The 23,358-nt window shown below is 33.5% G+C and overlaps 1 protein-coding gene across 4 annotated transcripts in view; it reads right to left on the bottom strand.

Annotated features, from left to right (window-relative positions):
• LRP1B (LDL receptor related protein 1B) overlaps positions 1–23,358 on the bottom strand; it is a 1,969,831-nt gene that overhangs the window by 465,434 nt on the left and 1,481,039 nt on the right. For all 4 annotated transcript variants that reach the window (XM_032356230.1, XM_032356231.1, XM_032356232.1 and 1 more), the window contains 4 exons: positions 17,854–17,988; positions 17,146–17,275; positions 492–618; positions 205–356 (listed from right to left, as the gene is read on the bottom strand). In XM_032356230.1, the coding sequence (XP_032212121.1) occupies positions 205–356; positions 492–618; positions 17,146–17,275; positions 17,854–17,988 (544 nt within the window). The remainder of the gene's footprint in view (positions 1–204; positions 357–491; positions 619–17,145; positions 17,276–17,853; positions 17,989–23,358) is intronic.

Genomic DNA, 23,358 nt, shown 5'->3' with positions numbered 1-23,358 from the left:
GGGGGAAAAAAAAACAAGTTTAGTCTGTGACATTGAAATACTTGAGCCAGGAAAAGCGAGAGTGCCTGACTTTCTGTGGAAATAACATGGCTTTGTGAGATCCTTTTTATGACCTTGCTAAGGAATGGCTAATCCTACAAGGGTAAAGCAACTGGCACTGAAATAACATTTTGAGACTCGAATACTTATGAAAAAATAAATTACCTGTCAGACCAGTAGATGTAAGCCCCAAAGACTGCAACTGAAAACATATCCACATTGCTCCCTGACAGCACCATCTCACGATTCCCTCCAGTCTCAAGGTCGATTCTTTCTATTTTGTCTGTACGAGCATCACACCAGTACAATTTGTTTTCCTAAAGATCGATTGAAAAGTAATATTAGAAGCTGTTGGGGATTAAATGATTTATTAAAAAGCAAGGGAATAGTAAGAATGGATTAATGCAAGTTGGCAGTTAATGCACTTTAAATACTTAAGAAATCCAACACACCTCATAGTCAATGGAGATACCATTTGGCCAAGCTATTCCCATGCTTACAAGGATAACCTTCTCTGAACCATCTAAGCGAGCCTTTCCAATGCAAGGCATCTGTCCCCATTCAGTCCAGAACAAGAATCTGAAATGAAATTGTTGATTTATAGTAATATGCAAATAGACACAAAAGCACAATTATTAATAATAAAGCAGTAACATCCATACCAATAGAACAAAAGTAATACATTTTAGAAATCAATGCACTTATGTGTTTCTGTTTATAAAAATAATTTTTATTGTAAATAATATTTAATTATTCATAGAAATCACAAGGATGGATTAAAATCCCTCCAGAATACTTTGCAAATTCAACTCCTTGTCTGAAATGCTCTTCTCCAACCTGTTTGACTAATTTGCTCTTGTTCCTATTTCAAACATCATTTCCCTCAAAAATTCTTCTGTGTTCTGATTACTGTACCATACATTCTGCATGGATTAGAGTGGCAAATTTACTCTGTTACATTTCTTCTATTTCTGTACAGCGTTATTTTTTATTAATGTCTTTTGTCTCCACTGGACAATAAGTTCAAGGAAGACAGTGATTTTTTTCTCCTTTTCATGTGCTAGGACACTTACAGCACTAGAAAATTAGAAAATTTTAAAATAAAAATTAGTTATAGATAAATATTTGATTTATTAATGCATACATAAAAGCACTATAATTTCAATTCTATCTAATTACATTGCTAAATCTAACTATTCTAATTTGAAGTTTGTAAGTTATCCTATGAAGCAATCATAAAGTGCGTATTCATACAAAAGTAGACATTCCTATTTTAGTAATCTCATAAAGCAAAATGGAATATGGAAGAAAATGAAATACAAAAAGAAAATCCAGAGCATGCTGAAATAAAACACAACAAAAAAACTAATGTAGAAAAATAGAAGGCATATTATCTGTGCTTTTTTCACTCATTCACTCCACATATATAATATTTATATTACAAACATATTATAATGCAAAATATATGCTTTCAGGATCCACTCTTCTGAAGCTGTGCTCACTGAAGTTTTTATCCAACCATCAGAAAATGACAATCAGACTTTAGAAAAATATGGCAATCATTGATTCATTCAGGCAAAATTGGATAATATTCTGTGCATATTAGAATACATATATGTGTGATCATACATGAGAAAATGAGATTGGATAAAGAAAAATCAAAGATGTACATTCATATTTAGTATCCACTTAATGAACTTACTATTCATCCATAAAAAAGATAAACTATATAAAAATATATGTATTCCCTTTATGCATATTTTTTTGATTTATTTTAAAAGTTGATTTTTTTTCCCTGAAAATGCTATATAAAATAAATGTGTTGGACTTTTACAACCAGATGAAAAAGAGGTGTAGCTAGAATTCCAAGTATATTAGTCCTGAAGAAGCTTTCATTCATATTCACAAGCTCTATAAATCATAAAGGGAAATCCGTAGCAAGAAATCCAACTAATATTTTATTGGTTAGATCTATGCTGAAACAGGCATGAAAAAAAATCTACACTTCCATTAAAGTTAATAATTTTTTTAAACTTTAATGGGGATTCTCATTATATTAAAAAAATAAATTAGAGAGGCCAAATTTGTTGCCCCATTTAATGTTTTAAAAGAAAATTTTCAGCATTAGTAATGCTCCTAAAATGACTAGTCAGTCACTGTGTTAAAATGGCGGGGGATGTGACACTGGGAAGAAGGTACTGTGGGAACCAGCACAGACAGTCAGATTCATGTCATGTACTTTAATATATTTCAGAGTTCAAGTATGAAAGGAAATATGTACAATATACATTTTATTTAATAATAACCTGCTTCCAAATGCACTAAGTGAATAATAAAAAATATTACTTTGAGTGAGCAGGGCAAATTAGCCATTTAATATATTTAAGCTCTAATTCTCACAGGTATGGAAACTGTGGCTCTGGAAGTTAATGATCTACAATCTCATAGATGACAAGGAAGGGTTCAAGCCAGGAATTTCACTCAGGCTTTATGAACCCAGGCCTGTGGTGTATTCTCTATATTGTCTCGATAAGTATAAATATAATACAATGATATAATAATCTTATATCAAATGCTATTTTTCCCTAGGTATAAGGAATAGAACAAAGATCCTCATACTTAAAAACACAAAACAAGCCATGAAAAAAGGTCTTAGTATTGAGAAACAAGTCTCTCTTGTTCTTTTTTCTCAAGTAGTTCCTATTTATTTTAAATCTGTAATACTTCCATGCAGGAGTCTTGATGAATGATTATAGACTTAAGAATTAAAACTATCCAAAATAAAATTGTCTTAAGTTCATATTTTACTCAAATTTCCCATAGCAATTTGATAAATCATCATTATATATGAAGCCAGATCTGACTACAGGAATCACTTTTATGGCTAAATAATTTATCAACTTAATAAAACTAAAAGATTCTATACCTACTAAAATTAAGCAACACTTTATGAGTGTTAGGAAAGGAGTAATTTATTTGCTCCTTAAACTGAAATTAAAAAATAAGGAATCGAATAGAATTAACACCTTGAGAACCTTCAGGGATTATAACTAAATGTAGAAAAAGAACACTAAGCTTATAAAACTGCAGGGAGAAACTTTTAACTAATTTAAGATAGTAATTTACAAAGATGTACTTGAGATAACTTTAATGAACATAGATTTTGGTATCTAAATGTGATTTTTCACAAAGGAAAGAAATTAAAATCTTTGTCACTGGTTTTGAAACCCCATGGAAATTAAGATTCAGTGACAGCATTACAGACTGATTTTGTTCCCATTTGAGTTCAAAATTTGCCACAGTGAATTGTTTGTTGAGGTACATGATATAGTGAAGGAAATTGCTTTTAGAGAATTAGCTTGGTTAATCTAGCACTAAAAATACTTCTCAAGGTTATTCCAGACCTAGAAATATTCAGAATTGTCTAAATCAAATGCTGTGTTGTATAATTGAAGTTTCTCTGGATAATAATTTGTCCTAGTAATATGGGAATTTACTATTCCCATATTCCCATACTATTCCCTAGTAATATGGGAATTTACAGAGGCTTGCAGTTATATAATTAACAATCACAAAATCAAAAATGAGACATTCCAAAATTGGTTTGAAAGGATTATAAGAATAATGTCAGAAATCATCATAACACAAATATCCACATTGTCTTAATAAGACACTGAAGTTTTTGGCAAGAAAATGTGCAATGAATACACATTATGTTCCAATATTAATGCCCAATTAATTATTGACATTTGAATAGCAGGTAAAATATTCCACCTGGTAGCACCGAAAATCCTAAAGTCCCCAAAAGTTTATTGAATGCATCTTATGACCATTGTACCAATAATCAGAATTACCTTACATACAGGTACACTTAGAAAGGAAAACAAATCTTTTTTTCCTCTCAAAATTAGTTAGATTAAAGCTCAAAAATATAGAAAATATAACAAATGCCCTTGTATAATTACAAATAATTTTTTTTTCGAAAAATAAAGCTAACATAAAGCTTTGGCTTTGGTAGGGAAGGGTAAAAAGTGTGAGATAGAAAGAAAAGAATGAATAAGGCCAAATTATGATAAAAAGAACAGGATTAAATGTGATGTTTTTAGACATAAGAAAATAGTGAGGGGCGCCTGGGTGGCTCAGTGGGTTAAGCCGCTGCCTTCGGCTCAGGTCATGATCTCAGGGTCCTGGGATCGAGCCCCGCATCGGGCTCTCTGCTCAGCAGGGAGCCTGCTTCCTCCTCTCTCTCTCTCTCTGCCTGCCTCTCTGCCTGCTTGTGGTCTCTCTCTGTCAAATAAATAAATAAAATCTTTAAAAAAAAAATAGTGAAAAGCAACTAATTCGAATCAATCCTTTTTTTGAATTTAAGATTCTCTTTTTAACTCCTAAACTATTTCCTTTGAACACAGATCTGGGTTTCAATTTTTACAATAACCTCCCACTTCTTTCTATTCCTATGCCCTTATGAGATAGCATGATTATATACTTTATCAGATATGCTAAGGAAAGATGAGATAAAACCAAAAATTTCCATGCTGGCACACAAATGAAGATCATGTAATTCTTTTATAGGTAGATGCCTTGATTGAGAATCAAGAATGTTACTGTTGGGACGTCAGGGTGGCGCAGTGGGTTAAGCCTCTCTGCCTTCGGCTCAGCTCATGATCTCAGGCTCCTAGGATCAAGCCCATATCGGGCTCTCTGCTCAGCAGGGTGTCTGCTTCCCCCTCTCTCTGCCTGCCTCTCTGACCACTAGTGATCTCTTTCTGTGTCAAATAAATAAATAAAATCTTAAAAAAAAAAAAGAATATTATTGTTCCCTCTGCCATACTGGGAAGTCAACATTATGCTACTTTATCAGCAACAAGAACCTAAAAACAAAAAGAAACAAAACGAAAACCCTACAAATTAACAATAGCAGCTAGCCTTTATGAGAGCATGAGTTTTATCTGACAAAAACCTGCTTGCAATTTTCCATGCCTTAGCAGTTTCATTAAAATAACTTAAGACTCACACTAATCAAATGCTTTGTAGGCCAACATGTCAATGTCTCCATCTTTAGGGTACGTGCAAATAATATAAAGCTCTGAATACATTTCGTGAGTGCATGAATTGACATCCTTCATCCCCTGTGAGGAAACGGTGTAAAGTAGAACCTTCTCTATTCCTGGGAGGGCTTCTTCACATTTCCTTGTTCTTCATTTAATGTGCAGTTTTGTTTTGAGAAAGCATTCCATGCCAATCCCAAATCACTTTTCAAGTGTCCTGAATGTGTTACTATTGCTTAGAGGTTACTCTAATATAAAAAGAACTCAGGCACAGATAGCAGAACATGCGCTAAAAGGAAGAGTCTAGAGACAGTATAACCTTGAACACTACTCTTTTTTTTTTTTTTTTTTGGTCTGTAGTTTGGTGGATGATTCTCAAATGTATTCTTTTAATGCAGTCATGCACTCACATAACAAATATCAAGTAGGTACTTATTATGTGCTAGCGGCTGATGATACCACATTTAGTGGCCTTAGCAACCCTCATGAAACCCACTGATTAACGGTAGAGGCAAAAGGGTAAATAAAGAATTATCTTAAAAAAATGCCAGTAGAAACACTTGAAACTTTAAGTATTTAATTTAATTTGATTTAAATATTTAAGCTTTAAGTCTCAAAGTCATACAAGTACAGGCTTCAACTCTGAAAATGTACAGTGGTGAGAGAAGTTGTCATTTCCATAAACAATTCAGAAATGAACTTTTCTTTTGAGCCAAAATAAAAATATAGGCCATTTGGGTTGTTCTCTTTTTCTGTTAAAATTTAAAATAATATTTATCATTTATTCTACAGGTCTTGCTCTGGTTTCTGTTATTCTTACATTTTACATCAGATTCCTTCTTGATTCCTTACTTCACAATATTGAGTGAAACAATTATTATGTGTATGCCCAGCCAATACTGGAGAAGTATCAATAATACTTCACAAAGAAAAATATATTTGGCATCTGTAAGGCGATAGCATATTATGTTTATAGCTTGTATTATATTTAGTTCCTTAATTAATTAATTTATACCTACCTCATTGTACATATTCTCATTTTAATAAATATGCACATATACATATATGATATTACTTTGCTATTTACATGTTTCACAAGTTTTTCCTGAGTAAAGGGTCATATTTTATTCATTTTTGGTATCCCAAATATATTATATTTAATGTGTCCCTAAAATATATATATATTTTCCTATGAAATATTTAATACCTAGATTCTTAGAGCCTAGACTTACAGTATTCATAAGCTGATTTAGATTTGTTAACATATTATACAGAAATCTACAATTTGTTTTATGACCTCTAACTTGTCTCAAATACATGAGTCTATCCAACCTACCCTGGATAGTCCACATTGAAAGATACTGAGACAATTTCCATAGGTGCATAGAGAAACAAATCTTTCAAATTTCTCTTTTACCCTTTAACCACAGTTTTATTGGTCAGAGCCTTTAAAAAATCAGTGTAAGTTGATACGTTTATGTGTGGCTGTTTCTGGTTTCTATTCAACATGGCTTTGGTGTTCTGAACCAGAAGCTCCCTCCTGTAGTGGGAATTGGCATGAACTTACTGGCCTCTCTTTCTCCTCCATCAGCCACTGAGTTAAAGAGATAGCCCAAAGCATCTTTATTACTTCCAGTCCTCCTTTCCTGCTTTTAGCAGGGAGGATAAGATCTAAGATTCATGTTTAGAGGTTAAGGAGTGAAGGTGAAGCATAAAGTAAAAGATCAGGTGAGCAAAACCTAACTAGCTTTAAAACAGGGTGTTAGCAGAATTTTTGAGGAAATTTCTAGTGAAAAATAGTATGATGCTTTTCTTCCATTTGTTATAATTTCTTTATATGCTTTTCTTAGAGACCTATAGAGGTAGCTGCCTATAATTTGGGGGATGTTCTGAGTTATTTGATCATCGTGGCATCTTAATATTACATACTAGCAGCCTGATTCCACCATTATTTCCACTGCAAACCAAATTTAAATCGACTTCTTTTTTATATGTGTCATCTTGCCTTGAGATGAATGCATACTTTAGGATATAGTGTTAAGCTATGCTGTACTCTTGCTATCTCAAAATGAGTTAAACTACCATTCAAGATCTTTTGTATATTGTTAAGCATATTCTAAAAGCATATATATATATATGTATATATATATATATATATATACATATATATATAAAATCAATCAAAGACCACATGACAATATGTAGTTGTCAAACACCAAAATCCTATATTAAGTTGAATCCTATGAAAAGAAACACTTTTCAGCAAATTTTTTATGATCATAAATATCTAAAGCTAGATTAACAAAACAATGCATAGCCCAGTTTAAAAAAAAATTAGTATTTGTGCTTCACTTAGAGATCATACACTATGGAAAGTTAACCAACGTTTTTGGTATTATACAAAGTGACATACTGTGACTCCTACTGTAGGAAGTGAGTTTTTAGCATAAAAAATTATTACATTTCTGTTTTTCTAAAAAGAAGTATTGCCTTACAAAAAGTCAACAGAAGCGAGAAACTAATTTTTCAAGCTGAAGTAAATTCATACATGCTTTGTATTTTGTATTTGGTTATATTTTAAAAGATTTCAAGTCTCCATTGTTCAGAACAGGCTTCGTGACCACCTTTCAAGACCCATTTATATCTTGGATTCAGCTAATTTACTCCATCATTGTTCACCTTTTTCTTTGGCGACATTACCTGACATGTTTTAACTTCGAACATCGAGAATATGAAAATGCTGTACTTTATTCATATGATATGAATTTTGACACCTAGTCTATGTAATATTTCCTGGAAGCCAATGTTCTAATAAACATTTCCTAAAAATCAGCATAGCATTTAAAAAGGTGTATCAATTCTTAACTATAAATACTGAGAAACATCTATCCATGTGACTTAATTAATTTTTAAGAAATATTCTTAAAAAGAAGTGAGGTATGGAGGTAAATATTACTTGAATTATTGCTATATATTTCAAAGATTTCTTGTTTTATGGATTAAAATGTAAATTTTGTTTGGGGGCTTAAAATTAGGAATTCAAAAATATTTAATGAGCTACTCCATCTGAGTCTGTGCTGATCTCACAGTTGCGATGGAAAGAAATGGGAAATCTAAGAGAACATCTGGATACAAGAGATGACAGGAGTTAGTGACAGATGAAAAACTACAGAAAACCTAAAGTAAGTTTCAATCTTGTCAGGACAAAAAGACATACAATAGCTAGGCAAAGAAGTCAGTAGATTAAAGGTAGGTGGATATATCAAATTTCTATGACAGTGGGGTGCTTGGGTGGCTCAGTGGGTTAAAGCCTCTGCCTTTGGCTCAGGTCATGATCTCAGGGTCCTGGTATCGAGCCCCACATTGGGCTCTCTGCTCAGCAGGGAGCCTGCTTCCCCCCCCATCTCTACCTGCGTCTGCCTACTTGTGATCTCTCTGTCTGTCAAATAAATAAATAAAATCTTAAAAAAAAAAAAAGAGCTGGATGCTTAAATTTCTATGACAGTGGACAATCAAAGATTTTCTAAAGAAAAATGGAAATATAAGTGAAGGAATGAAAATAAGACTTTGGATGCAATGCTTTGAATGATGTAAAAAAATGAACATATGTTTTGAAGGGTAGATATAACAAGAAAGGGAATGGCATATAAAGACATACATGAGAAGAGAGATGTGTTGAGGAGGTACATGGAGGGGGTGAGAGAGAGCGAGAGAACTCGGAGTTAGAGAAGGTAATAGAGAAAATAAATTCTTGAGTGGGTAACATTGAAAAAATATGTCAAAGAGAAGGCAAATGGTGTGAAATCTAGAAAAAATATGAATTTGGCTATGGATAGATTTTAACAATTCTGGAAGGAACAGAACTTCTCTAAGAAGTTGAGAAGTAAACATGCAGAGAGAAATAAGATTTTTTTTTCTTTTTTGTTTGTTTGTTTCAAATGAGAGAGATCTGATCTTATTTGAAAGAGAAAGGCTTCATCAAAAGGAATGAATTAAGGATGACAGCAGAGTTATTGCATGAGATACCTGAGAAAATTAAAGTAGAGAAGATTTAAATAAGAAAGAAAACTTTCTCTGAGGTTATACTCACTTATTTTAAAATATTCACAGCATCCATTCACACATCCTGCTTTCTCATACCACATCATCACCATCACAACTGACCACTGAATTTATTTAATTGCTTTACTACTCACTGAAAACTTTGCCATCTTCTCCCTCCACTGCGGACATTCTTAGGGACTTAATGACTCATGTTGATGACCTTGTGAATATCTCAGCTCGCATTCACCTCATCTGTTCCAGGGACCTATATCCCTCCTTTACCCCTACCTTACATAAGCAAGGCCACACACTCATCTTAATTACCACATGGGACTGCTCTATTTCCAATTTTACCAATTCTGAAATCATTGCTTAATTTATAGAGTTGTCTTAGTCATTTGTGTCCTTACTCCTTACTCTCTGACTTTAATATACTGTTTTAGGTTTCCATGATTCCGTGACTAACTTCTAGACCTCAGCTCCTGACCGGCAACTCATGGTTATTCCATTACAATCCAGCTTTGAATCTGTCACCACCTGTTCCCTTTCTCTCTTTCTCTCTCTCTCTCTTTCTCTCTCTCTCTCTCTCTCTCGTGTGTGTGTGTGTGTGTTATTTTTGTTTTGTTTTGTTTTGTTTTTTGCTACTGCTAAGGTGCTATTTCTACTCTAGGTCATAGAAACATACTAATTAGATCCTAGAAATCTATCCCAGTTGGATTCATGTTATTTTAAGTTCTTTTATTCATATTCTAGTCACCACAATAGTTTTAGCAAAACTTACTTATCCATTTAAAGCTGCTACCCTTACTCTTATAACTATCACCTACAAGCCTGAGTTTCTTCAATTTCACTAATTTTAATTGCTAAAATATATTTTATTGTTCCATCCTATCTCTTCACTCCATCTCCAAAATTAGAGGGAGGAAGAGAAATTTCCCTAATTCAACGCTTTCACTTAAATTTACCTCATTTAATCCTTTCAATAATCAAAAAGGACATAGGCATTTGAGATCAAGATATTTCAGAAGACCTCAAAGGTAAAAGACATCCAAGTTGGGGTTCCAAACTCTGCTGGTGCTCCACCTAGACACCCTCAGATCTTATTTCCTCTTTCTATATTCACCAGCCCCAGCTTCTGTGTCCTTTGTCTCTAACAGTTCCCACAGGCACTTTTCTTGAGAGAACAGGAACTAGCAACTCTTCTTTCACAAGCAATTCTGAGAGCTTGAAATCTTAGGGGTATAGGTCTCCCAAGGGTTGTCCTCATTCAACGAATGGTTGGGTGGGAGTTTGAAAGCCAAATTCCCTTGCTCTCAAGTGAGGTTTATACTCCAGAGCTCCCCAAGTAATCAGTGGAGACCTGGACCTTGCTCACAGCTGACCTTTTGTTTGGTCTCTTCCCCTTTCCTATCCTGATTCTCTCCCATTTCCTGAACTGAATTCTCATTCCAGGATCTGTTTCTAGGATACCTGATGCAAGACACAAATTTTGTCCATTTTGCTTTCTGGTCCACTATTCTCCCTGCCCCACTCTATTGCTTCTTCGGTGTCCATGTTCTTCCTACACTGCCTGAATTTGCCTTTCCACCAGTTTCTTCCCCTCTGTCTATGAACATATGGAGTACCCCCTGACTCCTACACAGAGGAAAACTTTCTCCATACCCTACTATCTTCTCAACATTTCTATTGTTCCCTCTTTCCCTTCATTCCTCAAATTTCTGTCACTGTAGATGAAATATGCTAGTTCTACATTCTAATTATGCTTCATTTATTCATTCTTTATATTTGGCTTCTGTCTTTACCACTTTCCTGAAATTGATAAAAATTAACAATATCATACTGATCACCAACTGCATGTTCCGTTCTTTGCTTTAATCTCTCCTCAGCTCTTTACTGCTGGCACCTTCTTCTCCCTGGAACTGTCTCCCCTTGACTTCTATGACAGAGTAATCTTCTGAGGGCTGGAAATGTCCACTTTTCTTTCTCTTTGGCCTTATTGTTGATTTTCTTTTTCCTCTCTCTTAATTATTTCATCCCCTAACTATAAACATTCTTCATTTTTGTCCTTCTTTTTTTCTGTACTCTTTTTTGGTGATCTCATTCACTACCATAGTTTATTGCAGAGTCTGAACCATTGGCATAAACCAAAGTGACTTTATATTTATCCAACTCTTGATTCCATATACTCTACTGAATATCTTTCTTCCAGAAGAATCCAGGACTTCCAATCCAGACAATTTCAGTTAAAAGAAAAAAAATAATGTTAAAATTATTGTTTTCAGTCATAAAAGACTGGATCTTTCTGAATCCAAACTGATTATTTCATAAGTATTTTAAAATGTTTCCCTCTCTGCAGCTTTGATCAAAATCCTGCTGGCCTAAGGACTTACAGTGAGAAAGTGACCTTTTCTTTTCTTTTCTTCTCTTCTCCTTTCTTTTTTTTTTTCTTTTCTTTCCCCTTCCCTTCCCTTTCCTTCCTTTTTTTCTTTTCTTTTCACTTACTGAACTTTTCTATTTATTTTAGTCTCCCCTTTACATATTTGCCTGCAGCTCTCTCCATTACTTGGCTTGAGGGTAAAGAAAGAACCCCCTCCCCCGTAAGACTCTGTCTAGGATAGTAACTATTTCTAAGAATTTCCTAATTTAAACAATGTTACAATTTCAACAAACTCTCATTACACTTCTAACCATTGCTTATGTGGAGGCTTTGGGGCCAGAAAGAAGGTTTAGGAGAGAGTCTAGGACCATTTTAATATCCACTTAGGAAAGTAGAGAAGGTGTTTGTGGTAATTTCTTTAATATGTGGAGAATGCTATTGTCTATTTTATGGCTCCAAGTTATCCCAGCTACCTGTAGGCTCTTCTCTATGTGGCTATACTCTTGCCAATGGCCTTTGCTTTGCCACTACCAATGCTTTGATTATTCTATTTCTTCTTCATATGATATATTTCCTCCCCATCTCTGAGACCTCTCTCCTTCAAGTCTTCTCTATAAAACCTTGACTAAGCATCACCATTGTTGCTACTACCCTCACTGTGATTACCTACTCTGATTATACACAATCACTTTTTTCTTAAAACTAAGTGTAACTTTACAAAGATCTTACAGAAATTAGGTTAACATGAGATTTAGAATGAGATTTAGGCTTGAGTCATACTGATCTAAGCTTTTTAAACCTGAAAATGAATCTCACGTTACAATCTGAGACTATTATTTTAACTGAAACTGTTAAAACAGAAAACTCATTGTGAACAGAAGCAGCATCTGATTTTTATACTATCATACTTTACAGTGCCTACCAGTGTCTTTCACACTATAAGTAGTCCTATTTTGTCAAGATATACTGAACTGAAACCTGAAGAAGAGATGGAGATGCCTGACATGACCTTGCACCCAGCGTGCTGCACTCATAAATGTTTTTTTTTAATAAACTGGTAGAAATCAGAGTATATGTGGGTCCTTTTGCCTGATGTTCTCAATCATCTTAGAGAGAAGTAGGTATGTTTTTCTACTAAGATGGCTGTGGAGTTATAAAAATATACTTAAAGAGAAGAAGACGTGGAACAACAACTTGAGTTCCTACACTATGTTTCAACAATAAATAAATAAATAAGAAAACTACAGATTGACAAGCAGCAGCAGCAAGAGGCCTGCTAAATTGAACTACATGAATCTATAATAGGCCAGGCACAAGACACTCTCGATCATACAAATGAAGTGTTGGGCTTATTATAAATACAGGGGGAAGAAATTCTTTATTAGAAACAAACTCATTTCCTATGTATCTCTGGGATTTCATAACATTCAAATTATATTTGTTCCTACCATTAGAATAATTACCCACAATAGAGCAATCGATCAAATTTTCTCTACTGAGGCTATAATGATTTATTGCTTGATTATAAATTATAATTTAGAAAGATATTTTTAAAGTACCATCACATTGCCAAAAGTATATTTTTATTTTTAAGTTTATGAGTGTGATATGGACATATTCAATTGAGTCATGTGTTATAGTCTTGGAATTAAACAGAAGCACATCCTTCCCTCACAGTCTTAAGATGTAATGGTATACACTTGGTTGTAGGCAAGGGCCTCTACAGGGGAACGAAAAATCAGACTCAAGTCAAAATTATTTTACAAGCTTCTTCTCCTAATTTTTTTCCAGCATTTTCTCATTATGGATTATCTCTTTTTTCACTTATACTTCTGATTTTTAAATTTTCATTACAGTTTTATCCTGAAACTGTTAAAACTGTTTCCTTGTATTTTGATATTTTTGGTTATTAATTTTTGTAATGTTTTCCAACATATATGTATATGTATGATACATTACACACACATACATATGCATACATTGTAGCATGACTTTTGAGTTTAGAAAAACTACTCTCCCACATATCAATTTGAAAGGAGAGTAATATTTAAAATAGCTGAATCAGTTTCCTTATCTGTTAAATAGAGGAAATAATACTACTTTGGGTTTGTTGAGAGCCTTTAAATATACTGAAAGGGCAACAGAATTCCTGCTATATTAGATATAGGGTATATGAGAGAGACATCAAAGATCATACCAAGTGTTTTGACCTAAGCAACTGAAGTAACAGGACAGGCATCAACTAATGGAGGACTCATAATTATAGAGAAAGAGTCAGTTCTGTTTTGAACCTGTTAAGGTTAAGATTTCTGGTGGATCTTCTTTTGGTTATCTATTGCTTCTAGCAAACCCCTCCAAATTTAAAGGCTTAAAACAACAGTAACTTACTTACTTCTGCATTTGCAATTTGATAAGAGCACAGTAGAAACCATTCATTCCTTTTTCACATCGACTGTGGTGCCACCAAGGTGGAGGTGACATAGAAGCTAGGGACTGGAATCATTTAGATCCACTCACTCAACATATCTAGCAATTGATACTGGCTCTTAGCTCAGACCTTAGCTAGGGTTGTTAGCTGGAACACCTACACTGGCCCCTTCATGGTGTACCTTGGCTTCCTCATAGCAGAGTGGGTGGTTTCTAAGAATGTCCCAAGATAACCATGTAAAAGTTTTCTTTTTTCTTATGATACAGCCTCAGATTTTACATAGTATCACTTCCATAATAGTCAGAGATCCACCCAAATTCAAGCATATGGAAAGGATGCTCCACTTCTCTGTTTGGAAGTGTCAGTATCACATTTTAAGGAGAGCATGTGAAATGGCAGATACTATTGTAATCATTTTGGAAAATAAAGTCTGCCACAGATCTGTTTGAAGAAGTAGTCCATAACATAAAAAAATAGAGTTTAGAGTGAGGTGGGTCTTGCTTTCAACATTTTACAGTCTTTAACATTTAGGTGGGATGAGACTACCAAAGAGAGAATGACACCAAGGACTGAGCCCTGGGGAACGTCAAAATTAAGGTGTCGAAGAGAAAATGAACTAAGAAAGGAGAGCATGTTGGAATGACTACTAAAATGGAAAAATCAAGAGAATTGGTTTCCTTCTTCCTCATAATGTCTCTTTGAAATTCATTGAAATTCACTTCCTCAAGATCTGTCCTAGTAATAGAAACTGAGTTTGCTGAGAAACTGAGTTTGTTGTACAAAGTGTTAGGTATGGGACCTCATGCAAGCCCATGTGATGAGACATAACTTGTTAAGTATGTCAAAATAATTTTTTCCCTCTGTCTATTGACTGATCTAAGGATGGGCATGTAATCTATTTCTGATTAAGGGATAACAAAGGAATTGACATAAGGATGTTTTTCTTCCCAAATATGATCCAGCAAAGAAAAGCTGTTTTTATCCACTTCGTTTTCTTTTTAAGTGTAAACAAACTTTTTGATGATATATCAAGCATGTTGCAACAGTGAGACCAAGACATGAAGTCTAAGACAGAATATAATGTAGTAAAGATAAGAGTTGGAAAAAAAAATAGAAAAACTCCAAAAATTTACACTCAAAATTTTTGCATCCAAGAGCATTCTTAATCAATGCAAGTTTTTAAATTTTTACAACATAATCTTAGCCAGAAGTGTGACAAATTGCAGGTGTTATTTCGCTTTCCTATATTAATCTTTTTTGTTCCCTTTTTCACTGTACTAATACAATGACTTAATTTTATAACATTTGTCAAGAAACTGAAGCAAATGAAGATATTGGCAAAACAACATACAACCTATAACAAATAAGAAAGTTTGTAGACTTTCACAAGAGCCAATTTGATGTTTTACATAGATTGACTTCATTCTAAATCAGCATCATGTTATCTAATACACCATGGTTCACTTGCCCATCCCTTCAAAAAGAAGAGGAGTTCTATTAACGTAAAAACATCCACCATTTAAAAACCAACAAAAAACTCTGAAGTCAAATCATACTAGCAATGAAAGAAACACAGTGGTGGCAAGTTATATAAAGTTTTATAATAGGACGACTTCGATATCACTGCTTAAAAGAAAAACAGTTACCAGTCTGCATCTTATTTTTTACCAGCCACTGTACTAAACACTGGGGATAGAGAAATAAACCAAATGTGCATGACTATTCTCCTCATAGCACAGTGAAGAATGGAGACATCATCCAGTCCAGAGAAAAAAAAACAGAGCTACTAAGCAAATAAATATAAGTAAATAAGTAAATATTAGTGCATGGGATTTAGGAAAAAATGAAAGTAATCAAAGTACTAGGTACTTTGGTGTCACAGAATAGAACAATCTAATCTGTTTACAAAGCCAGGGAAGGATAAACAAAATTTAGCAAAGTAAAAATGGGAAGGAAAACACTGCCGATAAAGGAAGGACATTGATCAAAGGGTAGGAATAGAAAAGAACAGGAAGTATCTGAAAATATTTTTAAAACTACATAGTCCAACAGAGACTGAATGAGATATTACAAAGAGGCAGTAGCAGGAGTATGAGCCTGAGTCTTTACATAAGGTCTGATTCAGAAGGATCACAACAGAAATGTCTGGCGGCTCAGTTGGTTGAGCATCTGACTCTAGACTGCTGCTCAGTTTCTGATCTCAAGGCCATGAGATTGTGCCCTGCATCCATCCCTAACCCTTGCACCAGAACCTCACATGGCTCTCCTCACTCAGCACAGAGTCTGCTTGTCCCTCTCCCTCTGTTCCTGGCCCACCTGCTCATGCTTTCTCTAAAATAAACAAACAAACAAATAAATAAATAAATAAATAAATAGATAACAAGTAAATAAATAAGATACTAAAAATGAAACTAAAGAAGGATCACAACAGAAATTTGGGCTTTACGCCAAAGTTAATGAGGATCCCTCAAAAGGATTTAAGCAAGATTTATATTGAAGGAAAAAAATTCACTGTAACCTTTAATGATGTTAGGAGATGAACTGGGAAATTATTGCAGTGTTGTATGTGTAAGATAAGAACAGATTTAATTAAAGTGGGAGTTGCAAAGATGGAGAGTAGTAGATTGATAATATTTAGAAAAGAAATATTAATAGAAATTGATGGCAGATTAAATTCATTTTAATTTTAGATATGCAAAGTTTGAGCATCTATGAAACATCTAAATGGAAAAATGGAGATGTCAAAAAGGCAGGTAGACATATTTATCTGGAACTCAAGGGAAAAAAATACAAAGCTTGGGATGAATATGTTGTCTTAGCAATTGTAGACTTATAAAAGAAAATTGAGGCTTTAGAAATATTGAAGAATGAGATTGGATATTAATCACTCATCAAGTAAGTGAATACCCATTTTGTAAACAGTTGTAGGGTAGAACTTTAAATTGAGAATCCAGAAACATGTTGGTATACTTACTTGGATTTACACATACATTAAAGAACTGTGTAATAAATATGACCTCTTCAAATATATTCTAAAATATACATCACAGAGTGAAAATAAACTTTTCGTTTTTTGCTCAGGTAAAATACTGAGTTTCATTTCAAATACTATGAGTAAAAATAAATATTAATATGAACATTTGGATTTTTTAAATGAAACTTAAGAAAACTCACTTAAAACTCAAGATATATGTAAAGCTTAAAATTACCCTTTTTCTGGGTGCACAGCTATAGATCTTGGTTGATCCAGGCCTTGGGAAATAATTACATATCGGAAAGAGCCATTGAGTCTTGCAACTTCAATTAAGTTGAAACCATGATCTGTCCAATATATGTTACCTAGGAAAAACACAGGTGTGTTTACAATATGGTTGTAAGAAAGAAAAGTATTTATTATTTATGGCTAAAATTAACTTTCTAAGCATTTGCATAACTATCAAGAAATCATATATTCCTATTTTTTTAATGTGTACATTTCCTAAGCAGAAAGTTGTAAATAAACTAATATGCAAATACTTCCCAATCTCATGCATCTGTGGTTTAAACTATATAATGATACATTTATATGCTAAAAATAAGTTGAAACTTCTCTCACCTAAAGAAGGGATCTATTTTAACTTTCTACTGACTCCAGGCAAAAGAGAACTTCTAACACGTTTGTTTACCTGCCTCACAGTTCCCAGGAGATTTGGGCAAAGTTAACACTACATAATCTTCTTCTGCATAAAAACACTTGTCTAAAGACTCAAAAGCATTAGAAAGAATGAAGCCAAGAGCAAAAAGACTATTTATCCCCGTGGCTAGAAGTACAAAAAAAAAAAAAATTATTGTGAGTTGGAAACAGAATTTTTATGAAGGAGATTGAGATCCTAACAGAATAGGTAGGAAATGAGAATAGAAAAAGCCATGGATTATACCAGCAATCCAGTCAATAGCTATCCCCTCCACTCTTCCCAAGCCATTGGTAATGATATCTTCTTTCCAAGTCTGATCTCTTTTAGCTCGGCTAATTTTATTGAAGCCCATGTCTGTCCAGTAGATGGTATCATTTTCTATGGATAAGACAGAAAGAAAAAAAAAGCAAAAAACAAACACATACACTATAAAAGATATCAATGTATATATAAGGATCACATTGTTTTAGTATTTGGGGGGTTATCATCCTGGGTATACTAGGGTATAGATATTCTTCAGGACAATTTACTAACACAAATAGCAAGAAAGATATTAAAGCAACATGAAAGAGCCTAATCAAATGTTTTCTTAAAAGTACTTTTGAAATATATGTGGAAATGACCTATCACATCCTTGATTGTTTTTTCTTCATTTTTCTACTCATTTAACTAAAAAAATACTTATCTCACATTATTTTGCAACCCTGATGTCAAACCATGCTATTTGGACCACAGTTTTTCCCTTCACACCTATACCTGTGTCTGAGTTCTCTAAATATAAAAAGAATACTACTGGAGGTAATCAACAAAGTCTTAAAGTAGAGAGAGAACAGAAAGAAACATAAGGGCATTTCAACTATATCAAGAGTGTTTTAAGCATAAGGTCATTCAAAATGTATAAAGTCTTAAAAATGCCCTAGCATTCAATTATTCCTTCTGAGGTCCTAGTTTCCCAAATGTCAAGTACAAACCCCTTACATTATTTTTCAAACTCTGATTGTACAAATGGGCTTAAGAATACTTGAAAAATGGCTCTATGCTATCGCAGAGTCTTTAAATAACAGTGCTTTTTGAATATTTGAATGAAAAATGTGTCTAAAGATTCTAAATGAAATATATTATATATGCATGCATATGCATAAAGGGTAGCGATTATAGACCAATGATTTTAAATATAGCCACCAGAAAGACACTGGGGACAAATCATTAAATAATAAATTTGCCACCAACTAAGTAAGTTTTTGTGTTGTGACCTACGTGGCCATTTGAAGAACAAATCCTTTAAGACCAATATAATTTCCCTCTGGCACAGTGACAGACTATGGAAATAAAGAAAAAGCAATTAGTATAATAAAGCCATTTATCAGTAAGCTTTGAGATTCCATTTCAAGAATAATATAGTCTAAATTTTTTTGCCTAATTGGAAAAAGATTCCAAATCCCTTGTTCTCAAGAATGGTAAGTCAAATATATAATTGTTTGAAGCAGAGAAGATACCTTTTTCAAATATTTATCTGGAAAGCAAGAACTTGTTTGGTTTTTCCAATTTTGTTAAAGTATTAGTTAACATTTGAAAGAGTGAATCAGTGAACAATAAACATTATTTTTGCATCAATACTAAGCATTACGTCAAATTTAAATTCTCTTCCGCAAATGTTAAACCTATATATCTAACTGCTATTTTGTATCTCCACTTTTATGTAGAGAAGACAATCTTGGTATACAAAAGACAAATTCTGGATTTCTACATGAAAACTCTTCTCTTGTAGTCTTCTACATTGCAACTCCATAAGCCATGACAGTATGATGGATGATATCTCCATCCTCTGTTTCTTGGGCTAAAAACTTCATATTATCCTTGAATACTTTTTCTCAAACTTCACATCTAATCCATCACCCATATACTGTAGTGTTCAATCTTCTACAAAGTATTTTTGGTTCTTTAAATTCTTTCAAATCATATCCATCATCTAACTACTTTTCACACTCTGTACTACTTACAGTGCAATCCAAACTACTATTAACTCTTGCCTGAAGCACAGTTGGCTCTTGAACAACCCAAATTTGAACTGTGTAGGCCCATCATCATGGTTTTTTCTTTTCTTTCTTTTTTTTTTTTTAAGATTTTATTTATTTATTTGACACAGAAAGAGATCACAAGTAGATGGAGAGGCAGGCAGAGAGAGGGGGAAGCAGGCTCCCTGCTGAGCAGAGAGCCCAATGTGGGGCTCAATCCCAGGACCATGAGATTATGATCTGAGCGGAAAGCAGAGGTTTAACACACTGGGCCACCCAGGTGCCCCCATGGTTTTTTGTTTTGTTTTGTTTTCAACAAATATACTGAACAATATTTATATAGTCACAGACAGACATTTTATCCTGTAGGCAGACGATGTAAATTTACAGCATCAATAAACTCAATAAAGTACTTTAAATGTATTTCTCTAATGATTTTGTTAGTAACATTTTCTTTATCTAGCTTGCTTTATTCTAAGTATATGGTATATAATACATACAACATACAAAATATGTGTTAAGCAACTGTTTATGTTATTGGTAAGGCTTCTAGTCAACAGTAGGTTCTTAGAGGTTAAGTTTTGGAGGAGTCAAAAGTTATATGCAGATTTTCAACTGCATAGGGGTCAGTTCCTTTAATCCCCACATTGCCCAAGGTCAACTATATTGAAAATAGCTTTTTAACTTTTTGCCCAGCTTCATTTCTGCCTCAGTACTCACCTTTCTTCCCTAGTCCTTTCTTTACTTAGGGGCCATTGTTACCCTTTTTAAAAGTAAACGAGATCATTTCTCTCCTCTCCACTCAAACTCTCGAATCATTTGTCATTTCATCCAAGGCACAATTAAAGTTTCTTCCCATTACCTTCATAATCTACCCATATCCTTCAACCTTCTCTCACTTGACATCCTTCCATTTTCGCCTTCACTCACTATCTCTGGTTAACAGACTTTCTCCTCCTAACAGAAACCAAATGCTATCAGTCTAAGTTCTTTACATTACTCCTTCTGTTTAGGAGCTCTTTCCTCAGATATCTGCATACCTCTGTCTTAGCTCAAATATCCCTTCCTTCTTACTGGAACCTTCTCTGACTACCTGTGAAAAATTATTTCCTTGACATGCTCTACTCGCCTCATCAAACTATTTTTGTCCCTAGCATTTATTACTGTCAGACCCTGTGAGGGTCGAGGCTTTACTTTGTTCACTGCTTTATCCCTGGCACCTAGAAAAATAATATCTGACATGCAGTAAGCTCAAAGTAAACATTTGTTGAATAATGAATGAATGTGATATCCTATACAAAGACTGGCTGAAGGAGATATGGGGAAGACACAGAGTTTATCATGGGAAACTTTATAAACTCAATGAGAAGAAAGTATGCATTTGAAAAAAAAATGACTAACAACTCACAATACTGGAGCATGAGCAGCATATACGTAGTACAGGCAAGTAATCTTGCAAAAGTTCAAAGAAAATATTCACAACAATCTTCACAAGTAATAGGAAGAAATGCCCTATTTTGTATGGGAATCTTACTTTTGAATTATCCTCTAATAACTCTGCCAGGCTGCAAACTTCTGTTTCATATAACCAAGAAACATTCTTCTTCACAAACTACAGTTCGCATATACTTTTATTATCATATTGAGCTGAAATCAGGGCTTTACATTTTTTTTTTTTTCTCTTAGAAACAGACCATGAGAAGGTTGTCTGGGTGGCTCAGTTGGTTAGTGTCCAACTTTTGATTTCGACTCAGGTCATGATCTCAGGATCCTGGGATTGAGTGCCACTTTGGGCTATACACTCAGCTTGGAGGCTGCTTAAAATTCTTTCTCCCTCTCCCGTTGCCCTCCCCCCACTCATGCTCATTCTCTCTGAATAAATAAAAAAAAATAAAAAATCAGACTCTGAGATAATTCATAGGTAGGGGTTGCAACTGACCCAACTTTTACCAATGTAGTCACATGTGCTGTAGATAGTTCATGAATATTCATTTTGTGGGTAATAGATTAATTTGTAACACTGAACTTATCTCTAAATGGTCAAGTGCACTATGTCAAAGCACTGAGGAACTGAAAAGTTTCCTTGTATTATTTCTATTAGATATTTTGAGAGATTAGTGAGCAAATCAATCTTGTGGTGACACAGTAAAGAGGACTTAAATAACAGAATTAAATCAGCCATTCATATCCAAATTTCTTTCTTATCAATTCTTTCACATACATATTCAGACCTACACATTTTATATTGAGTAAGTTCACAAGTACATAAGAATATGTTTTCTTAAAAAATGTATTTTCTAATATCTGGGAATATCTGCAAAATAAATTATGTCAAGACTGTCTTCATTAAGAATAAAATCAGATTGAATGATGATAAAATTTTACAACAAATGGTAAAGATACAAAATGGAAATACATATAAATATAGAAAGGGAAGAAAAGACTATCATAACTGTGTCCTGATACTCCAAAACATATTTTTTTAACTTTAATTATCCTTATTCAACACATTCTTATAGAATATTTAGTGTGTGTTAAACATTATTATAGGCTTAGGAGTTTGGTGGCAAACATGATAGACAGTCCTTGTAATCACAGAGTTCACTTCTGGAATTAAATTAAAAATAAACTGTCTTGAGATATATGGTAATTGGTAATGTATAAAATAATCATAGGATTGGAAAATAGAATTTGTAATTTAAGGTAATAACAATTATAATTAGCTCCCCACAGATATAATAAGACACATAGGATATTGGTAACTATTTTCAAGGATTACATATAGAGAGATTGGAGTCCAGCTATTGTGCATTATAACTACAGTCAGAATTAAATGAAAAACTGCATACGGTTATAATGGTATTAGTCTGTAAAATAAGGGAGAAGCTTATTGATGCTGAGAAAAGTTAAACTTTTTGAGTTAAGCTCAAGTGCTGACCATCTAACAGAACTAGATTATGCACAGTCCTGTCTGAAAATAGGAAACAAGAAATAAAAATCTCTTAAAGGCCTTTCACTCCTATTTTTATTATGTTTATACTAATATATAATAACATATATTAGTATGTAAAATTTTTATTTATTATAAAATAATCTATTATTATAAATAATTTATTATTATAGAATAACATTTTATATTTATATAAATTATATAATTTTATCATCTATTTTTATGATCAATGAACACTTATTATTTATTGTGAATACACTTGTCTCCATGTTAGCTTGGGTTGTTGGGTCCTTTCTAGAAAATTCAAAGTCTTGTTTCCCCACCTAAACTGAGATACTATTTCAGAAAACACCATACCAAAATAAAAATTTTTAAAAAAAGATAAAAGATGATGTATAAGGTTACCATGCTTCCCTCTCCTAATGAAAAAGTCACCAACACACCAGGAAGATAACAGACTAGATTGCAAGGGGTCTAGGGATAGGATCTTAACATTGATTGTCCCACCGTTTCCCATGAGACTTTCACAAAGTTACTTTGTCTCTCTTGACCTCAGTTTCCTCACATATAATATGAATATACAAATAGAAAGACAGAGATATACAGATATAAGTAAAAGAAGGTAAAACCTAGATAACTTTTAGGATTCCTTTCAACTCTTGATGTTCTAATGTTAAGATTTAATTTTTGGTTGTACTTTAAAGGAATATAGTATCTCAAAGTTCTGCCCAATTTTAACTGCTACATAGATTCTCCTTTTTCTCTGTAATTTTTTCTTATTTT

The sequence above is a fragment of the Mustela erminea genome, chromosome 8 (genome assembly GCF_009829155.1).
Source record: "Mustela erminea isolate mMusErm1 chromosome 8, mMusErm1.Pri, whole genome shotgun sequence".
Lineage (NCBI taxonomy): Eukaryota > Metazoa > Chordata > Mammalia > Carnivora > Mustelidae > Mustela > Mustela erminea.
Note: the sequence above shows the minus strand (reverse complement) of the source record. Positions and strands in the feature narration are given on the sequence as shown.